At 43.8% G+C, this 19,254-nt stretch overlaps 1 protein-coding gene across 1 annotated transcript in view; it reads left to right on the forward strand.

Moving 5' to 3' along the window:
* The window catches only part of HHIPL2 (HHIP like 2), a 74,674-nt gene that overhangs the window by 44,448 nt on the left and 10,972 nt on the right, over positions 1-19,254 (forward strand). The window contains exons 3-7 of the mRNA XM_040351412.1: positions 5,957-6,100; positions 8,929-9,260; positions 13,047-13,173; positions 14,247-14,392; positions 16,173-16,254. Of these exons, the coding sequence (XP_040207346.1) occupies positions 5,957-6,100; positions 8,929-9,260; positions 13,047-13,173; positions 14,247-14,392; positions 16,173-16,254 (831 nt within the window). The remainder of the gene's footprint in view (positions 1-5,956; positions 6,101-8,928; positions 9,261-13,046; positions 13,174-14,246; positions 14,393-16,172; positions 16,255-19,254) is intronic.

Here is a 19,254-nt window from a genome sequence, read left to right on the forward strand (position 1 = left end):
GTTACTGTCAAATCAGACACGTAAGGCTTGATATCTTGTCTGACATTAGAATTTTTCTCGTTTAGTCCCTGATACAGTGTATGAAGGAATACGCCTTGCACTAGTTTTTTGTCATAGTTAAAATCTAGCCTATCATGTTGTGATGTAGACAGAATTTTTTGTTTTAACCCTGCTAGCCTGTAAACAAATTGTTGTGCTGTCTCTTTTTCTTGCTGTGTAGCATTGCTAAGTTCCTGAAATAACTCAGTACCACTTCGTTCTCTCATATGTGACCTCAAAAACTTTTTCAATTCAGCAACAGTAAGATCCTCTTTGTCAGTCAACATATCTTTAAAATGACCAGGTTTGATTATTCTCAACACTGTGCGTATAATTTCAGATTCAGGGAATTTTTCACTTAGACCCTCGTCAATCTGACGGCACACGCTACTGTAACTCATGTCCGAACCATGATCTGAAATTACACCACCATGCATTTTGAATTCCCTACGTGGCAATAAAGCAACAACATCAGTTAATCTCACCACCTCCGATCCCTGTTCAGTCCTTGCAGTGCCACTACTCATTTCTTTAGCAGTGGTTGCAATGTTCACAGTTGGTGTACTTTCCTTATTGAGTTTTAGTTCATCGATCTTGTCTTGGATGATGAGCAGGTAAGACATGCCTTGATCTTCTAACTTCGCCAGCTGATCACTTCTTATGTAGTCTTCAATAAATTCAACGAATTCCATTTCGTTTGCACCAGTCACTGATGGAACGTCCACGTCTCTTTCATCATCCAGCGTAATAGCGAGGCTATACAGCTGTTCTTTACTCAGCAGATGAATTTGTTTCCGGATATCCCACATCAGCGCACGACAAGGGGACGCCATCTCTGTTGCACTCTGACAACTTGCACTCACACGGCAGACGACACTCGCGACTCTCTTTGTAGCTCTGCAGTCGACTCACGCTCGTCTCGCGTTTCCCTCTCACTGGTACACAACGAATCCCGGACGAGCCCCCAAAATGTTACCGGTCCCAAAATATAGATTAAGGGAACCGATGGTTGTAGACGTACTGATGTGATGTGATCATCTCGGCGGGTACTACAAAAATACACGAACAAGAGAATATATGACCATGCTTCTTTATGATTAAAATGAGTTTCACTTTTACATAACAATACATACAGTTTTTTATAGTTACATGTTTATAATTGATAACATAACAACAGTACAGATTGGACTGAAATACTTTAAAACATAGCTGCAACAATGAATACCATTATATTTTAATAAACATACATTTCCCTTTTATTTCGTGTTATAGACACTTATCTTTATCTCTATGGCACACTTTAGCTGTGTCATAATGAGAGTTACACTGCATTGCTTATAAATATAAATCCTGAAGCAATTCTCTCTTTTGACCACTAGATGGCGCACCTTGCATAAATGTACAAGCAGTGTATAACCTGTCCATGTGGCTATTAATCCTATATCATTTTACCATGTGCTTCTAATATATATAACTTTGCATAAATCAGGTTGAAATATACCCATATATAACAGTCTAGTGCTTGCAATAAACAGTTGCTCCAAACAGTACAATAGTCCTAGGGTTTTTCGCTATTTTCACTGCTCTCAACACATGCTGCTTTGAAAGTCTAATTACAGCCAAACTATTGCACAAAATCTACTTAAACTTTCTCCTGCATCTGCTCTAGATGTTTAGGAATCTTTCTAGTACAGTTTAGTAAGAATGAGAATGGTTTAAAGTACATACCTACAAAAATACACGAACAAGAGAATATATGACCATGCTTCTTTATGATGTGAAATGAGTTTCACTTAGTCACATGATGCATGTGGCCTTATATAGACTCTGTTCGGGTACCCTCTCTGCCATCTACTGGTTGTTTTATAGAATAGCAGGATATCAAAAAATAAGAATAAAAATAAATGAATGTAGGCTTTGGGGTGCCTGTTTTGTATTTCATGTGATACCCCAGCCCGTCACACTGATCGTGTACAAGGCTTAAGAGTTAAAAAGCTGCCACTTAGTTAAAAAAAAATTGGGATATAGAAAGTTGCAAGCAGAAACACAGAAAAATCAAGGATTTCAATTGCTTGCTGACTATGGGCTAGATTCACGTAGGTGAGCGGCTGCGTAACGTATCGTAGATACGTTACACCGCCGCAAGTTTTCATCGCAAGTGCCTGATTCACAAAGCACTTGCGATGAAAACTACGCTGGCAGCCTCCGGCAGAAGGCGGGCCAATTCAAATGGGCGTGTGCCATTTAAATTAGGCGCACTCCCGCGCCGGACCTACTGCGCATGCTCCGTTTCGCAATTCCCTTTGTGCTTTGTGCGCCGTGTCTCATTTTTTCGAACGGCGACGCGCGTAGCGTACTTCCGTATTCCCAAGGGTGTTGCGCAAACGACGTTAAATTTTAAATTTTGACGCGGGAACGACGGCCATACTTTAGACAGCAATACGATTGCTGACTAAAGTTAGGGCACCCAAAACGACGACTAGATTTGCGACGGGAAACTAGACTAGCGGCGACGTAACGAACGCGAAAATCCGTCGTGGATCGCCGTAACTCCTAATTTGCATACCCGACGCTGGTTTACGACGCAAACTCCCCCCAGCGGCGGCCGCGGTACTGCATCCTAAGATCCGACAGTGTAAAACAATTACACCTGTCGGATCTTATGGATATCTATGCGTAACTGATTCTATGAATCAGTCGCATAGATAGAAACAGAGATACGACGGCGTATCAGGAGATACGCCGTCGTATCCCTTTTGTGAATCTGGCCCCTGGTTTTTATCTTTTCCATGAACAATTTTTTATTCACTTGCAAAGTGTGGCCTTGCTAGGGAATTTGCTACTCCATTGCCTGGCACAGCCATAGTCCCCCTGCCTCCCTCCCCAGAACTTCATATGCCTATCCTCTTGTGGGAGTTTTTAATTACTTTCTCTGCTGGCCCGGCTCCTCCACCCCTCACCTCACTACATAATCTTATATGTAGCTGGTAAAGTGGGGAAGGGGAATGCTATAGATAGGGTTGTCCCGATACCGATACCAGTATCGGTATCGGGACCGATACAGAGTATTTGCGCTAGTACTCGTACTCGCGCAAATACTCCCGATACCAAAATATTTTTTTGTTTTTTGTGACATCGAACGGTGCATAGAGGCAGGGCCGGATTAACCGTGGGGCTGATGGAGCTGCAGCTCCAGGCCCCCATCATAATATAGGCCCAAACGTAATTCTCTCACCAGGGCCCGGCGGCCGGCCGACGACCGCTATATAATAAATCCACACGTCCAGGCAGCTGCAGCCTGCATTATGATATAGGCCCAATTGACGCAGTGAACAACATTTAATCACGGGCCGTGGGCCGCGAGTAGCGGCCGCGAGCCGCTGCTATGATTCACAGCAGAGCCGCGGCTATCCACAACAACACAGCCTCTTGTAGCGCGGGCGGTGCCAGTGCGCCGAGGCTGAGCGTGCTCCTCCCCTTCAGTACTGTACTGAACACAGATACTGACTGTAGGCGGAGCTTGACGTCCCCCGGCGGCGTGCGTGACGTCACCTAGAGGCCGTCCCCGGCGTCCTAGGAGTCTCCATTGCCTTGCGAAAGGACCGCACCGCACGATCGACAGGAAAAGTACAGTAAAAAGCAAGTAAGCCATGAGCGCTGGGGAAGTCACTGTCATACAGATGAGATAATGTTTAATTGTGCAGAAGAAGTGTGGGTACAGTACTGGCTGCAACGAACCTGAAATGGTTAACTTTTTTTTTTTTGGGGGGTGCAATATCAGTGCAGGGAGGCAGCTTATTAGTGCATCTCATCAGTGCCACATTTATGAGTGCCATCCAATCAATGCCAGTGCCACCTATCAGTGCCATCCATTTATGAGTGCCATCCAATCAATACCAGTGCCACCTATCAGTGCCATTGGATGGCACTGATAGGTGGCACTGGCATTGATTGAATGGCACTCATAAATGGATGGCACTGATAGGTGGCACTGGCATTGATTGGGTGGCACTGATGAGATGCACTAATAAGCTGCCTCCCTGCACTGATGCACTAATGGGCACTGATAGGTGGCACTGGCACCGATGAGCTGCACTGATAGGTGGCACTGGCAGTGATCACTCCTTCAATGATATGTAGTTTTCCAGTACCGTATGCTAAAAAACAGCCCCACACCATGATGTACCAGTTCTTCATAATTCGAAAGAAAATATCCTTAGTCTGTATTGTGGTTTGAAAACGGTCACATGACATTTAAAAAAAGTATCGGTATTCGGTATCGGCGACTACTTGAAAAAAAGTATCGGTACTTGTACTCGGTCCTAAAAAAGTGGTATCGGGACAACCCTAGCTATAGACTATCACTAGAAAGGCAAATCTTACTCTGCTGGGGCTGCTGAGATCACATCCAAGATGGTGACACCAAGCTGAGTTCTCACGGCTTTTGGATGTCTACACAAGAGAGGGCATTTACATTGCATAAAATACAGTAAACGCATATATAACCTTACAATACCTTGGAACTATCTTTGTTCAGGCATCATGAGATCCCCACTCAAGCCTCGTACACACGACCGGTTTTCCCGTCTGGAAAACTGCCATGAGAGATTTTGGCCGGGAAAACCGGCTGTGTGAATGCTCCATCACAGTTTTCCCAACAGGAAAACTGATGGGAAAAAAAAAGAGAACCAGCTCTCTTTTTTTCCTGACGGGATTCCCGTCGGTTTATAACCCGGCAATTTTCCTATGGGATTCTGGACCAAAGCTCTCATGGATGTTTTCCTGTCGGGAAACCCGGTCGTGTGTAGGGGGAAAAAGTTACCGAGCAGGTTCTCGGTTTTCCCCTCGGGTTTCCCGGCTGACTTTTTACCGCTGGGAATCCCGTATGTGTGTACGAGGGTTTGGAGATGACACAATCATGTAAATCCTGGATAGAGAGCAATACATATACAGGGCTGGACTGGGACAAGAATTTGGCCCTGGACTTCATCCAGACTGGCCCACTTTGACAGGTCTCTCCCATGGTGGCCGGACAACTCCCGCAGCCCCCCCAGCCACCCAAGCCCCCTCTCCCCCTTCACTAGGTGCCCCCCCCCTTATGGGACAAGATTAGGCAGATGTGAAACTCCCAGCTCATAGCTGTTGAGTCAGCTGTCTGTTCCCTTCCCCGTGCTCCTCTGTCATCCCCCCTGCTCCTCTAGTGCTCCGCCTGCTTCTCTGTTCCCCAAAGGTGAGCTCTGCGGGAAGGTAGAGACAGAGGAGCGGAAGGGGCCGGCGGTCCCCTGTCACTGAGGCCGGCCCACTGAGCCATCGGCCCACCGGGAAACTCCCTGTAGTCCCAATGGCCAGTCCATCCTTGTACATATATGACAGAACTTCTAATCTCCAACCCTGCTTATTAATCCATCTAAACGTGAAAGAAATGTCTGTGCCTCAGTCAGATGCTTCATTTTGTAATGAAAAATTATATCTTTGCATTTAAAGAAATGAAACAGTATGCCGAATACTCATCATAGTAACTAAAATGACTATTGCAAGCTTCACCAGAATCTGGTGTGATCTGAGTACTTTTTGACAGCTTTATAGAAGAATGGTAAAGGAAACAAGGAGAGAATATGAAGTCTGCTATTGAACACCTCACTTAAAAACATTGGCTGCCTATCTGTATCGCTGATTAGTTTCACTGACAAGGACCAAGGTACCTGGAGTTCTGACTTAATTCTGACTTTCTGAACGCTTGTTCTGAGTTGGGGCCTCAAAAGGCATTTAAACCAGAGACATCCAGGCGAGTAGCATTTTTAAAAGACGGTGAGCAATGGCAGTCCATAGTTTCCTTTTGAAATGCCAGTTTGGGGAATGCACAGCCTGAAGTCAGTCTTGACAATGTTGTCTTCTGTCTACATTTTCTCCTGCATAGGTATATTTTGGAGATTGTGCAGCCAGCCAGAAGCCACAATGGCGGTCAGTTGCTGTTTGGCATAGACGGATATCTGTATATATTCACTGGAGATGGAGGACAACTGGGTGATCCACATGGAGAATTTGGAAATGCACAGAACAAGTAAGTCACAAGAAATGATGTAGGACTTTTCTAAGACATCTAGGGGTAGATCCCCAAAGAAATTACGCTGGCGTATCTCTTGATACGCCGCGTAATCTCAAATTTTGCGCGTCGTATCTTTGTTTTGATATCCACAAAACAAGATACGACGGCATCTGTGTTAGATCCGACAGGCGTACGCCTTAGTACGCCGTCGGATCTAAGATGCAATTTTCTGGCGGCCGCTAGGTGGCGTTTCCGTTGTATTCCGCATCGAGTATGCAAATTAGCTATTTCCGACGATCCACGAACGTACGAGCGGCCGTCGCATTCTTTTACGTCGTTTCCGTTCGGCTTTTTCCGGCGTATAGTTAAAGCTGCTATATGGTGGCGTACTCAATGTTAAGTATGGCCGTCGTTCCCGTGTCTAATTTTGAAAATATTACGTCGTTTGCGTAAGTCGTCCGTGAATGGGGCTGGATGCCATTTACGTTCACGTCAAAACCAATGACGTCCTTGCGAGGTCATTTAGCGCAATGCACGGCGGGAAATTTTAGGGATGGCGCATGCGCAGTTGGTTCGGCGCGGGGACGCGATTCATTTAAATGAAACACGCCCCCTACCCGCCGCATTTGAATTCCGCGCCCTTACGCCGCGAGAGATACACTACTCCGCCGTAACTTATGGCGCAAATTAGTTGAGGATTCAAACCAAAGCCAAGTAAGTTACGGCGGCGTAGCGTATCTTAGATACGCTGCGCTGGTGCAGATCTTTGTGGATCTGCCCCCCAAATTATAGGCACAACCTTTTATATTTCTGCTGGAGAGGCATTGTCCTATTGTCAGTGAATGAGCTTAGTTGCTTAGACTTGCTGGAACAGGCTTTGGGTGGTTAGATGATCTTGTTTTAAAGGCAAGCATGAAAGCCTGGAGCTTGACTACATAGGGATCCAGTACACTGAGTACAGTCATTAGGGGCAGGAAGCTCTGAGCACTTGGAGCTTACACAGAGGTAGCTCTTCTTGCTAAAAGCAGCTAGGCATTAGCCCAATAGCACACAGCTTTTATGAAAGACCCAGCTACTGTTGGGAGCACTATTTCCATTTCTGTACTGTACTTCAAGTGGAGTGACCATAACTCTCCAACTGCTTGCCTGTGGTACAGCCATGGGATTCTTCCAGCCACTTACCTGTGTTACCAGCACTGAGATTCCACCAGCTGTTCACCTGGTTTATGAGACATACCCCAGAATTCACTGTAAGACACACTGTTGCAGATGCTAAGCACAAATAGCTGTTTATGTATTGTACTGCTTACTAAAATAGTGTCCTTCTCTAGTATCTGTTGCTACAGCACCTTATAGAGACTGTGCTGTACTGCCACATCGTGTCTTTATTGAGTTGAAGAGACATTGCTTCTATGAGCCTTTATTTGTACAGATTAATAATCTGTTTACTGTTATTCTGTACTTACTATATGCACACCATTTTGCTATTTTGACTTAAAAAGGGGTTGTAAAGGAATTTTTTTTCCTTAGCTTCCTTTACCTTAGTGCTGTCCTCCTTCACTTACCTCATCCTTCGATTTTGCTTTTAAATGTCCTTATTTCTTCTGAGAAATGCTCACTTCCTGTTCTTCTGTCTGTAACTACACACAGTAATGCGAGGCTTTCTCCCTGGTGTGGAGAGAGCCTCTTGAGGGGGGAGGGGGCAAGCAGGCAAGTCAGGACACTCTCTACTTTGCAGATACAGAAAGGAGCTGTGTGTTAGTGGGCGTCCTGACACTCCTGCTCGCCCCCTCACACCCTTGCATTACGGTGTGTAGTTACAGACAGAAGAACAGGAAGTGAGGATTTCTCAGAAGAAATAAGGACATTTAAAAGCAAAATCGAAGGATGAGGTAAATGAAGGAGGACTGCACTAAGGTAAAGCTATTTAGGGAAAAAAAATCCTTTACAACCCCTTTATAGCTACCCTCTGATAAATTACTTGATTCCTATACTTTTTATAAAAGTATAAGCTGCTGGTGAGGTCTCTATTTTAATGAACCTGATGTTTTTCTGCACATTCGGTCACACCCTTCATGTACTGCAATGTGGGGTCCTGCTTGCCCAATATCTTGTGGACTGGAAATATGTGTTGAAAACTCTTCTTTTCCTGAATTCCTCTCATGGCATAATTTTCCCCTAAATGTCACATCAGGACATTGGGATGGGAATGGGATTTGGTCTTGGAAACTACTTTAATGCTGCGTACACACGATCGGAAATTCCGACACGAAAACCGTGGATTTTTTTTCCCGACGGAATTTTGGCTCAAACTTGTCTTGCATACACACAGTCGCACAAAATTCCGACCGTCAAGAACGCGGTGACGTACAACGCTACAACGAGCCGAGAAAAATGAAGTTCAATGATTCCGAGCATGCATCGAATTGATTCCAAGAATGATTGTTTTTTTGGAATTGCATACAGACGATCGGAATTTCTGCAAGATCTTTTTCCGTCGGAAAATTTGAGAACCAGCTATCAAATTTTTGCTGTCAGAAATTTCTACAGAAAAAGTTCGATGGGGCCTACACACGGTCTGAATTTTCGACCAAAAGATCACATCAAACTTTTCTTGTCGAAAATTCCGATCTTGTGTACGCGGCATTAGACTTTCAACAAATTTACAGGGGGGCAACCTGATCAAAAATAACATATGTGTCTCCTCCACACAGTCAGCTTTTTTTTAGGGTTTTGTTAACCTGCATATATTTAAAAATGTACTTTACACTTAATTACAAACTATATGAATATGTAATTTTTCACATTGTTGACATTCCTTCCATGCTTTGAATCGGCTGTAGGAGTGCCCTGCTGGGTAAGGTTCTCCGGATAAATGTTGATGGGGAACACGCTCCTGGAAAAGCTTATGGAATTCCAAAAGACAATCCATTTGTTTCTGAACGTGGTGCTGCTCCGGAGGTCTATGCCTATGGGTGTCGTAACATGTGGCGGTGCTCTGTCGATCAAGGCGATCGGGTGACAGGGAAAGGAAGGGGAAGGATATTTTGTGGGGATGTTGGCCAAAGCAGATATGAAGAAATCGACATCATTGTCAAAGGTGGAAATTTTGGATGGAGGGCCAAGGAGGGCCCTGAATGTTTTGATCTCATGTTGTGCTTCAATTCTTCCTTACGTAAGTCCTGTCATTTGGCCTGCATATTTCTGTCTTCTGAATGTGTTCTGAATATAGCAGATGACATAATGCTTCTTAAAAGGGTCAGTCTATCCAAAAGTGATATTTACTCAAAGTCCTATATTGTATGTGAGTGCAAGAGCTCCAGTATGTGTTTAAAAATTGGACATCATCCCCCAACTGTGCATAATATGTATAGAATTATAATGAACCTCCAATCATCCAAACATAGCATTTTGGAGTGAGGGGATGTATTAAATGCCACTGCCGACAAAATATTAAAATAAATACAGCTTTATTTACATAATATAACACATAAACTTGTTAAAAAATGGTCCATATCCAAAAGCGTATAGAGTATACTGTAGGATCCACTCAGCTCTACAAAGTGCATCATCGTGACTATATACTCTTTTGGAAATTAACCACTTGCCCACCGCCTCATGTCAAAAAGACGTCCTGTTTTTAAAGATGTATATCTCGGTAACGGCAGCAGCTGCTGCCACAACCGAGGTATGCATCTTTAGTGCCGACGGTCCTGTCAACGATAACGGCGGTCTCCGCGGCGGATTCGCCGCGAGATCGCCGTTATCGGTGGCGGGAGAGGGCCCCCTCCCGCCGCTCTCCCGCGCCTTCCGCCGCTTACCGTAGCCGTCGGTAGCGGCGGAGGCGATCGGGACCGTTCGGCAAGTGACTGGGGACGAGACTGAAGGAAAAATCTCCTTCGCCCGTCCCCATATCTCTGCTGGGCGGAAGTGACGTCAAAACGTCAGTCCCGCCCAGCGTCTTAAAGAGACACTTTTTTTTTATGTCATTTAAAAAAATGACAGTTTAATTTTTTTTTCGTTTTTTTGCATTTAAGCCTAAATATGAGATCTGAGGTCTTTTTGACCCCAGATCTCATATTTAAGAGGACCTGTCATGCTTTTTTCTATTACAAGGGATGTTTACATTCCTTGTAATAGGAATAAAAGTGATATTTTTTTTTTTTTTCAGTGTAAAAAATTATAAAAATAAATAAAAAAAAATAAGAAAACAAAAAAACATTTTTTAAAAACGCCCCGTCCCGACGAGCTCGCGCACAGAAGCAAACGCATACGCGAGTAGCGCCCGCATATGAAAACAGTGTTCAAACCACACAAGTGAGGTATCGCCGCGATCGTTAGAGCGAGAGCAATAATTCTAGCCCTAGACCTACTCTGTAGCTCAAAAAATGCAACCTGTAGAATGTTTTAAACGTCGCCTATCGAGATTTTTAAGGGTAAAAGTTTGACGCCATGCCACGAGCGGGCGCAATTTTTAAGCGTGTCATGTTGGGTATCATTTTACTTGGCGTAACATTATCTTTCACAATATATAAAAAAATTGGGCAAAAATTATTGTTGTCTTATTTTTTAATTCAAAAAAGTGATTTTTTCCCAAAAAAAGTGCGCTTGTAAGACCGCTGCGCAAATACGGTGTGACAAAAAGTATTGCAATGACTGCCATTTTATTCCCTAGGATGTCTGCTAAAAAAAATATATAATGTTTGGGAGTTCTGATTAATTTTCTAGCAAAAAAATTGAGATTTTCACATGAAGGAGAGAAGTGCCAGAATAGGCCCGGTGGTCAAGTGGTTAATCATTTTCTAACAAGCTCATGTGTTTTATCCTATAAATAAAGCTGTATTTACTTTTATATTTTGTCAGTAGTGACACTTAATACATCCCCCCACTCCAATATCCCATGTTTAAGAGGTGCATTATAATTCCCTACATTTTTAATCAAAGGTGGAGTCTGGTAAGTTGAGTCAACTCTTTATATGTCTTGGAAACTCCAACAGTGAGACCTCCAAGCTTTAAAGAAGAAGTAAGATCACCTAGTTGGTCCAGGCTGGGGAAAAATCCCAACTTTATAGTCGGGATCTACCCAGGTGCCTGGACCGGCAGCTGGCTCAATCCTATCAGTTGCACCGCTGGGTTGATTGATCGATCGATCAACATGGGTACAATCATCCTGCCCATGCATGGTTAAAATTTTTCAGCTGGTCCCTGCTGAACTGGCCATTATTTCGAACTGTCTGTTGCTGGCTTAATATAGCAAGGTCATAAATACTTTTACAAAATGCATGTATTTTTTTAAAGAGGTGTTCTGCCCCCCCGACAGCAGCTACACATTCTGCTGCTGCTGTCTTTTAATAAATAGGCACTTACCTGTCCTAGAGTCCAGCGATGTCGGCACCCGCAGCTAATGTTTCCATCATCTGTCGGGTGCTGCCGCCGCCATTGCGGGTAAGGGAACCTTGCAGTGTAGCCTTTCGGCTTCACGCCGGGAACCTTACTGCACATGCGCAAGGAACACTCCTCTCTCCTACTGGGCTGGCGGCCGGGGGAGGAGGAGGGAATATCACGGGCTGCGGCCCAGACTCCCGGAAGTGGGAAAGGATACCTGCCAAAGAGATGATCTCATGAGTCTGCTGCTTTACCTTTAACTTGTTTTACTGTTGTGGAGCAAGTGCTACTGAACTGCCGCAGGGAAACAACAGGCTTTCTTCCTGGCAAGAAGGGGATGTGTTATATGGCAGCGCTGTGTAAATCTCAGAACTTAACGGACAATTTTACAAATAATAATGATGATAATGATAGGAATAGGCCACATATATTTATGTAGTTTGTACATTTAGCCTGGAGTTTAGCTTTAGGCCCCTTGAACATGTGGCCATCTAGGTGTGTTCCATTTGGGAGGAATGGCTGTGGCTGGATGGGGCTGAACGTGTATCGAGTGGCACTTGTATTTAGGGCCCTGTATATTCAAAGATGAAGCTCTGGAAACAGGTCTTCTGCGTTCCCCATAGGAGAAAACACTGGGCCAGATTCACGTAGATCAGCGGATCTTTAGATCTGCTCGATCTACCTGATTTAAGATCCGCTCCCGCAATTTTGCGAGGCAAGTGGGTAATTCACAAACCACTTTCCTCCAAACTTGCGCCGGCGGATCTTAAATCCCCCAGCGGAATTCAAATTCCGCGGCTAGGGGGAGTGTACTATTTAAATCAGGCGCGTTCCCGCGCCGATTTAAATGAGCATGCGCCGTCCGCGGAATTTCCTGGCGTGCATTGCTCCCACTGACGTCACTAGGACGTCAGTGGTTTCGACGTGAGCGTAACTAGCGACGCGCGGGTTTCTGAATCGGCGTACGCAAACGACATAAATTTTTTTTAAAAGCGGCGCGGGAACGACGGCTATACTTAACATTGGCTGCGCCTCATAGAAGCAGGGGTAAGTATACGCCGGGAAAGCCGCTACGGAAACGTTGTAAGAACACTGCGTCGGGTCCGCGTACGTTTGTGAATTCGCTTATCTCGCTGATTTACATATTATTCAGCGTAAATCAGCGGGAACGCCCCCGGCGCTATTTTCAAATTGAAAATAAGATCCGACAGTGTAACACAGTGTAACACTGTCGGATCTTAGCCATATCTATGCGTAACTGATTCTATGAATCAGACGCATAGATAGGACCAGTTTAAGTCAGAGATACAATGGTGTATCAGGAGATACACCGTCGTATCTCTTTGTGAATCTGGCCCACTGTTTTTAAATTGAGAAGGTAAATTCCTCTGGTTCATCTCTTTGCCTTAGCAGAAGGTGGTACTACTTTTATTTTTTGTTTATAAAATTGTTTAGAAAATTACAGATCAGATTTTTTTTTTCTGCTAAATAAATTCATATTTTGTATATATTATTTGTACCTCTTTTTTCTGTGACTGTACATTCATGACTATTTCATTTTGTTTGTCTTTTATAGGTGATATTCTACCAATTTTTTCTTACGGTCACAGTGTTGGCAAGTCAGTGACTGGCGGGTATGTCTACCGGGGCTGTGACTCACCAAATTTAAATGGCCTTTACATCTTCGGAGATTTCATGAATGGGTAAGAATTGAGGCAATATGGTCGTAATGATGCCTATTTCAGGGAATCAAAGGTAAAACCTTGGCTTAGTCAACAAAGTGTTGTCTACACTGTAAAGGCTGTAAGTCTACCTTCACTGAACATTAATATTTCAGTTTTGAGTGGTTTCTGAATCTTATGCTTTCCTTTATCTTTCAGGTTTGTAAGTTAGTTCTTATTTTCTCAAAATGAATCTACGTGCTTTGCCCATAGGTTTCCTTTAACCACCTCTGCTTGTTCTTTTGGTTCAAAGTATGATAAGCAGGCGACTCATTTTCCATCCTCCTACGAGGAAGCGCTGAATGCCTTCACTGCCAATCACTATGCATCAATGTTGTCAATCGGAGGTGGGGGGTGGGTCCTATTTCCTGTGTAAGTTCTGACCAGAACAACGGGAGCTTACACAGGGCGTCTACACTTTGGGGTGAACATGACAGGGGAGTGAAGGGACCTAAGTATAAGCAGCTCTAGGGACCAGCATTTAAATTAAAGTGGTTGTATAGTAAATTTTCTTTCTTTTACTTACAGGTAAGCCTATAATAAGGCTTACCTGTAGGTAAAAAGAATATCTACTAAACCTGTATGGTTTAGGAGATATTCCCCTTGCAATGCGCCACTGACTTCAAAGTGCACTTGGAAGTTCAGTCGCTGTAGATATAAGGGGTACATGCAAGGAAAATAAAAAATAGTATTTTAGCTTGCACATGATTGGATGATAAAAAATCAGCAGAGCTTCCCCCTCATTTCAGATTTCCCCCTCAGATCTATAGCGACTGCACTTACAAGTGCACTTGCAGTGCAAAGTGTGTTTGCCTTTCGTAAATAACCCCCATTGTTCTGAAAGTTCAGAGGGTCAAAAAAGTCTTCTACACGATTCACACATCAAAATCCACTTGGGAAACCCAGTGACTCAATCCCTATCTCCACCCGTTTGTTACATTTTGCTCCATTGATGGGTCCTCCATAACATAGAAGAAAAATATTTTCATCATCCATGTGTAGAAGAAAAGTTTTCTTTATTATAATGCATTGACATTTTGTTTTTTTTTACACAGTCGGCTTATGGCATTGCATGAAGATGAGAAAACCAAGACATGGACAAGGCAGGATATCTGTATGGGAGACAATGCAGTCTGCGCTTTCCCGAAGCTAATAAACAAATACACCAAATACATCATTTCCTTTGCAGAAGATGAAGCAGGTAACTCATTAAACAGACTAAGCTAAATCATTATGACATCATTGTCTCAATAACAAATCAGATTCCTTCCTCCCTAAGAGAAAACAAAATGTGTTGCTATAGCCAGCATGTGGGCAGGTTGAAACAGTTAGTTTGGTGCTGCCCAGCCAGGAAGGTAAAAGTTAATTCCATGACGGTTTCCTGGCCTTTTTGGCATGATCCTATCTTGGTCCGGCCCCCTTGTCCTGTGTGATTATAAATTGGGTCAGTGGTCCGGCTCAGAGAGGTTTCTTGGGAAAGAGACAAAAGAGTCCAGAGAGTTCCAGCACAGCTGTGAGATGTGAGACCCTTAAGGGATTAAGACGGAAAATAGAACCTGGAAAAGCAAAAGGATGTTGTGTGCTACTGTCCACGTGTAGCAACTTTGAACATAGAGTTTACCCTGAAGGACCTACAATTGTGTGAGAGAACCTGTGAAGGACTATGATTATTGGAATGCACTTTTGCAGGTATGCTGGGGAAGCACATAAGCTGGTAATTATAGTTAGAAATTAGGAATAATATTGCCTTTATATGTTGGACTAAGAAATGTATATTTTGTACTTTTTCAAGTAAAGTATTGAACGTTGTCCATGCCTGGTCTGACGTTATTTAAGAGGTGTATTGCAAGTAACTAGCACACACACACAGTTAACCAGTGGGTCTTAACACATTGGGGTATGAAGGTATTCTTGTGGAATGGAGTAATACAAAGACACAAGTGGTTACCTAGAGCAGTGTTTCTCAACCTTTTTACAGTCAATGTACCCTTTAAAATTATGCACAATCCTGAGGCACCCCGGGCCAGATTCACAAAAGAGATACGACGGCGTATCTCCTGATACGCCGTCGTATCTCTGTGTTCCGGCCTGTTCTAACTATGCGACTGATTCATAGAATCAGTTACGCATAGCTAGCCCTAAGATCCGACAGGTGTAATTGAATTACACTGTCGGATCTTAAGGATGCAATTCTAGGCCGGCTGCTAGGTGGCGAGGCCATTGCGGTCGGCGTAGAATATGCAAATGAATAGTTACGGCGATCCCCGAAAGTCCGCGCTGCCCGTCGATCTAACTTTACGTTGTTTCCGTCGAGTTACGCCGCGTAAAATTAGGGCTGAGCCCTAGTTGTTCTAAGCCATGTTAAGTATGGCCGTCGTTCCCGCGTCGAAATTTAAAAAAACACGTCGTTTGCGTAAGTCGTCCGTGAATGGCCCTGGATGCCATTTACGTTAACGTCTAAACAAATGACGTCCGTGCGACGTCATTTAGCGCAATGCACGTCGGGTAATTTACCCGACAGAGCATGTTCGGCGCGGGAACGTGCCTAATTTAAATGGTGCCCGCCCCAATTGAATTGGGCGGGCTTGCGCCGAGCGCATTTACGTTACACCGCCGCAAGTTTACAGGTAAGAGTTTTGAGAATCAGGCACTTACGCTGTAAACCTGCGGCGGTGTAACGTAAATGGGATACGTTACGCTGCTGTGGAGCAACGTAAATGTATCAGAATCTGGCCCCCCATTCCTAAATGTAAAACAACTAAGCTAATATTTTTATATAACGCAGCAACATCCACACATGTAGGACACCCAACGTTAGAGGTAATTTATTCTTCCAAAGCAAATACACCTTTGCACACTGGTACTGACTAGTATTTCTGACTAGATTTTGGCTAGTCATGCAAACACACACACACATACTCAATTACCCACATGTATGTGCACATACAAGTAAACTTACTTTTTCTTAATATTCTTAATAGGGGAACTGTATTTTCTGTCAACATCGGATCCAACCTCATTGTCCCCCTATGGAACCCTGTACCGTTTTGTAGACCCATCCAGGTTGGTATCTTTAGAGATATATAGTACTCAATATGTACTGCTTGAGTTATTAAACGTGCAAAACATTTGTGATGTATTATCCTGATTGAGTGCCAAAAGTATAGATGCTAAATCACAGTTACTTGTCACTACAATATACTATTTGCTCATATATTTGTGGTCACCTGACTTGCCTCAGATGTCGCATATCTCCTAATACATTTATTCATCTAAAGTGGACACTCTATCTAAGTGTCCAAAGAATTTAACTTATTTTATCTTGACTAGGGTTGTTCAGATCCCACCTGTTTAACAGTATTCACATAACTAAGTACCCAACTCCACGCTCCTTTACCTGTAAATAACGACACTAAATCCACATTGGAGTTAAATGGCCTGTTTGGCCTTATATTAAACAAAACCATGAATAACAGAAAACAGTCCGAACAATCCAGATCAAAGAATGGTTGCAGATCTTTGACAATACCATCTTCCACAACTTTGGAGTCTGTTATCAATAATCTAGTTTCTGTCCCCAGCCACCAAACACCGCCTAGAGGACTATCCTAACTGACCACAGACTCCTACCACCTAACACTACCCGGTCGGTCTAGACTGAACCAGACCAACCTGAGGACTCCATATCTGAGATGAATCCCACCGTTTTATCGATAGACAACATGTTTTTGGACCCTCGTCAAGGACCCCAATGTCCAACCTCTTTAGCAGAACCACAAAACAATCACCAGGGAAGGAGGGAGGGACGTTCCTCCTACAATTTTCAGTCTGCAAGTGAAGCCCCTATACTCCGCCCCTCCAACTACTATCTCTCCTGTTCCTCCCCATCAACCCATCTGCTTGGCCAATAAGGTAAAAGTCCTGCCCTTTCATATCCTAACAACTAATCTAACCCACTACTGCCTGGTTTTCCTTCCACCCTGTCATCTATGCCCTATGCTTGTTCACTTCCTTCAAGCTCCGGGCAAGTCTATTATATTCTTAGAATGGTCTTACTTTATATTCCCCTTTAGAGCTCAACCCTAAATTGTGTTTACTTGGATATTAATCCAGTGGTGTAAGGAATGCAGTCTGAACAGGTCTAGGAAGAAGACTATAGGTGACTTTATGATGTGCTCTCTGCATTCTTGTCTCAGGAATTAGCACTGTAAGAAGATTAAAACTGAACTCCAATCAGCCAAATATGCAAATAAATTACTATGGGAGATTTTTGTTTACCTGCCAAATAATTTTTCAGGCCGGGCTGTGTGTGTCTGTGGACACACTCAGCCTGACTCCAGATTGCGCCCGCACGTGTAACTCCATAGCAAGAGGCTTGCTATGAGGGCAACCTCGGAAGAGAAGGCATGGAGAGCACCAGCGAGGGATTCCATAGAGGAGACTGCTCTGTGCAATATCCTTGCACAGTGCAGATAAGTATACCATCTATTTATTTTTAATAAAGGTTTGCAATTATTTTAAAGAGTGGCAGCTGACTGATGAGTTCATCTCTCTATCATTCTCTGTCTTTCCTCCTATCAACATGCTCCATGGTAGCACATAAGCACCACAGCAAAGCCTATTGGCATCTTGTGCTACTTCCCATTCTCCTAGTCAGAACTCTGCTATACAGAGGCTGATACCAAGTCAAATTCAGGTACTTACACTGCTTACATTGAAAAAACATACAGTATTTGATGATGAACTAATGCATACAAAGTGGCATAGTTTGTGTCCTTCATATCTGCCTCGATTTCAGCTTTAACGCCTTGGCGCTGACGTAACACAACTATGCGGCCTCACTGAACTGGGCTTTTTGCTGTGGGTCCTCATATTTGCGTATCTCCCTTTGTGCTGGGAGCACGACGCCCCGAGAGCCCGACCCCGCTCTAATGATCAGGACCTGGAAAGTCCAATTCCAGGTCACAATAGGTACCTGAACATCAGAACTGTACCATGGAGCAATCTAAGAAGGTGGCCTGGTCTAATGAATCAAGTTTTCTTTTACATCATGTGGATGGCTTTGAGTGTGTGCATCGCTTACCTGGGGAAGAGATGGCACCAGGATGGACTATGGAAAGAAGGCAAGCCAGCAGATATAGATAGAACAGCATACCTTCAGAGGTCTAGTGGAGACCCTGCCTCTATAGGTTAGGGCTGTTTGGTTGGCAAAAGGGTGACTTGATGACGTCACTCCCCTGCATGCATGCGGGAGCCGCCGGTAACGCCATGTTGAATGTTAGGTACTTTGACTGTGACTGCCCTAAAAAATATATGCTACCCACTCCTGGTTTGTTTACTGACTTTTTTGGTAAATGTGGAGGCAACATGAATCTTTCTTGGAAAAGCTAGTTATTTCTTGCTGAGGCACACTGGAAAGTCTTTAGCTGCCTTGGAAGTTTGTATTATGCCGCGTACACACGATCGGTTTGTCTGATGAAAATGGTCTGATGGACCGTTTTCATCAGGCGAACCGATCGTGTGTGGGCCCCATTGTTTTTTTTTCCCATCGGTGAAAAAACTTAGAACCTGTTTTAAAATTATCTGATGGTTAAAGAACCGATAGACAAAAACGATCGTCTGTGGGGAAATCCATCGGTTAAAAATCAACGCATGCTCAGAATCAAGTTGAAGCATGCTCGGAAGCATTGAACTTAATTTTTCTCAGCACGTCGTTGTGTTTGACCTCACCGCGTTCTGACACGATCGTTTTTTAACTGATAGTGTGTAGGCAAGACTGATGAAAGTCAGCTTCATCGGATATCTGATGAAAAAATCCATCAGACCGCTTTCATCGGATGAACCGATCGTGTGTACAGGGCATTAGGGTTATAGAGTACTGGACAGAGTAGTCAGTTGAAACTTTAAGGTTAAACGTTAAAGGCTTCTAAAAGCTTTAATCCACAGCACTGGTCCTTTGTAGAGTACTGACTATGCTAAGCTATCATGTTACTGGTCCTTGATTTTGGCATACTTTATGTTAGGTTCAACGATAGTGACAGTCACAGTTAACACTTTGAGGTG

This window comes from Rana temporaria, chromosome 4 (genome assembly GCF_905171775.1).
Source record: "Rana temporaria chromosome 4, aRanTem1.1, whole genome shotgun sequence".
Classification (NCBI taxonomy): domain Eukaryota; kingdom Metazoa; phylum Chordata; class Amphibia; order Anura; family Ranidae; genus Rana; species Rana temporaria.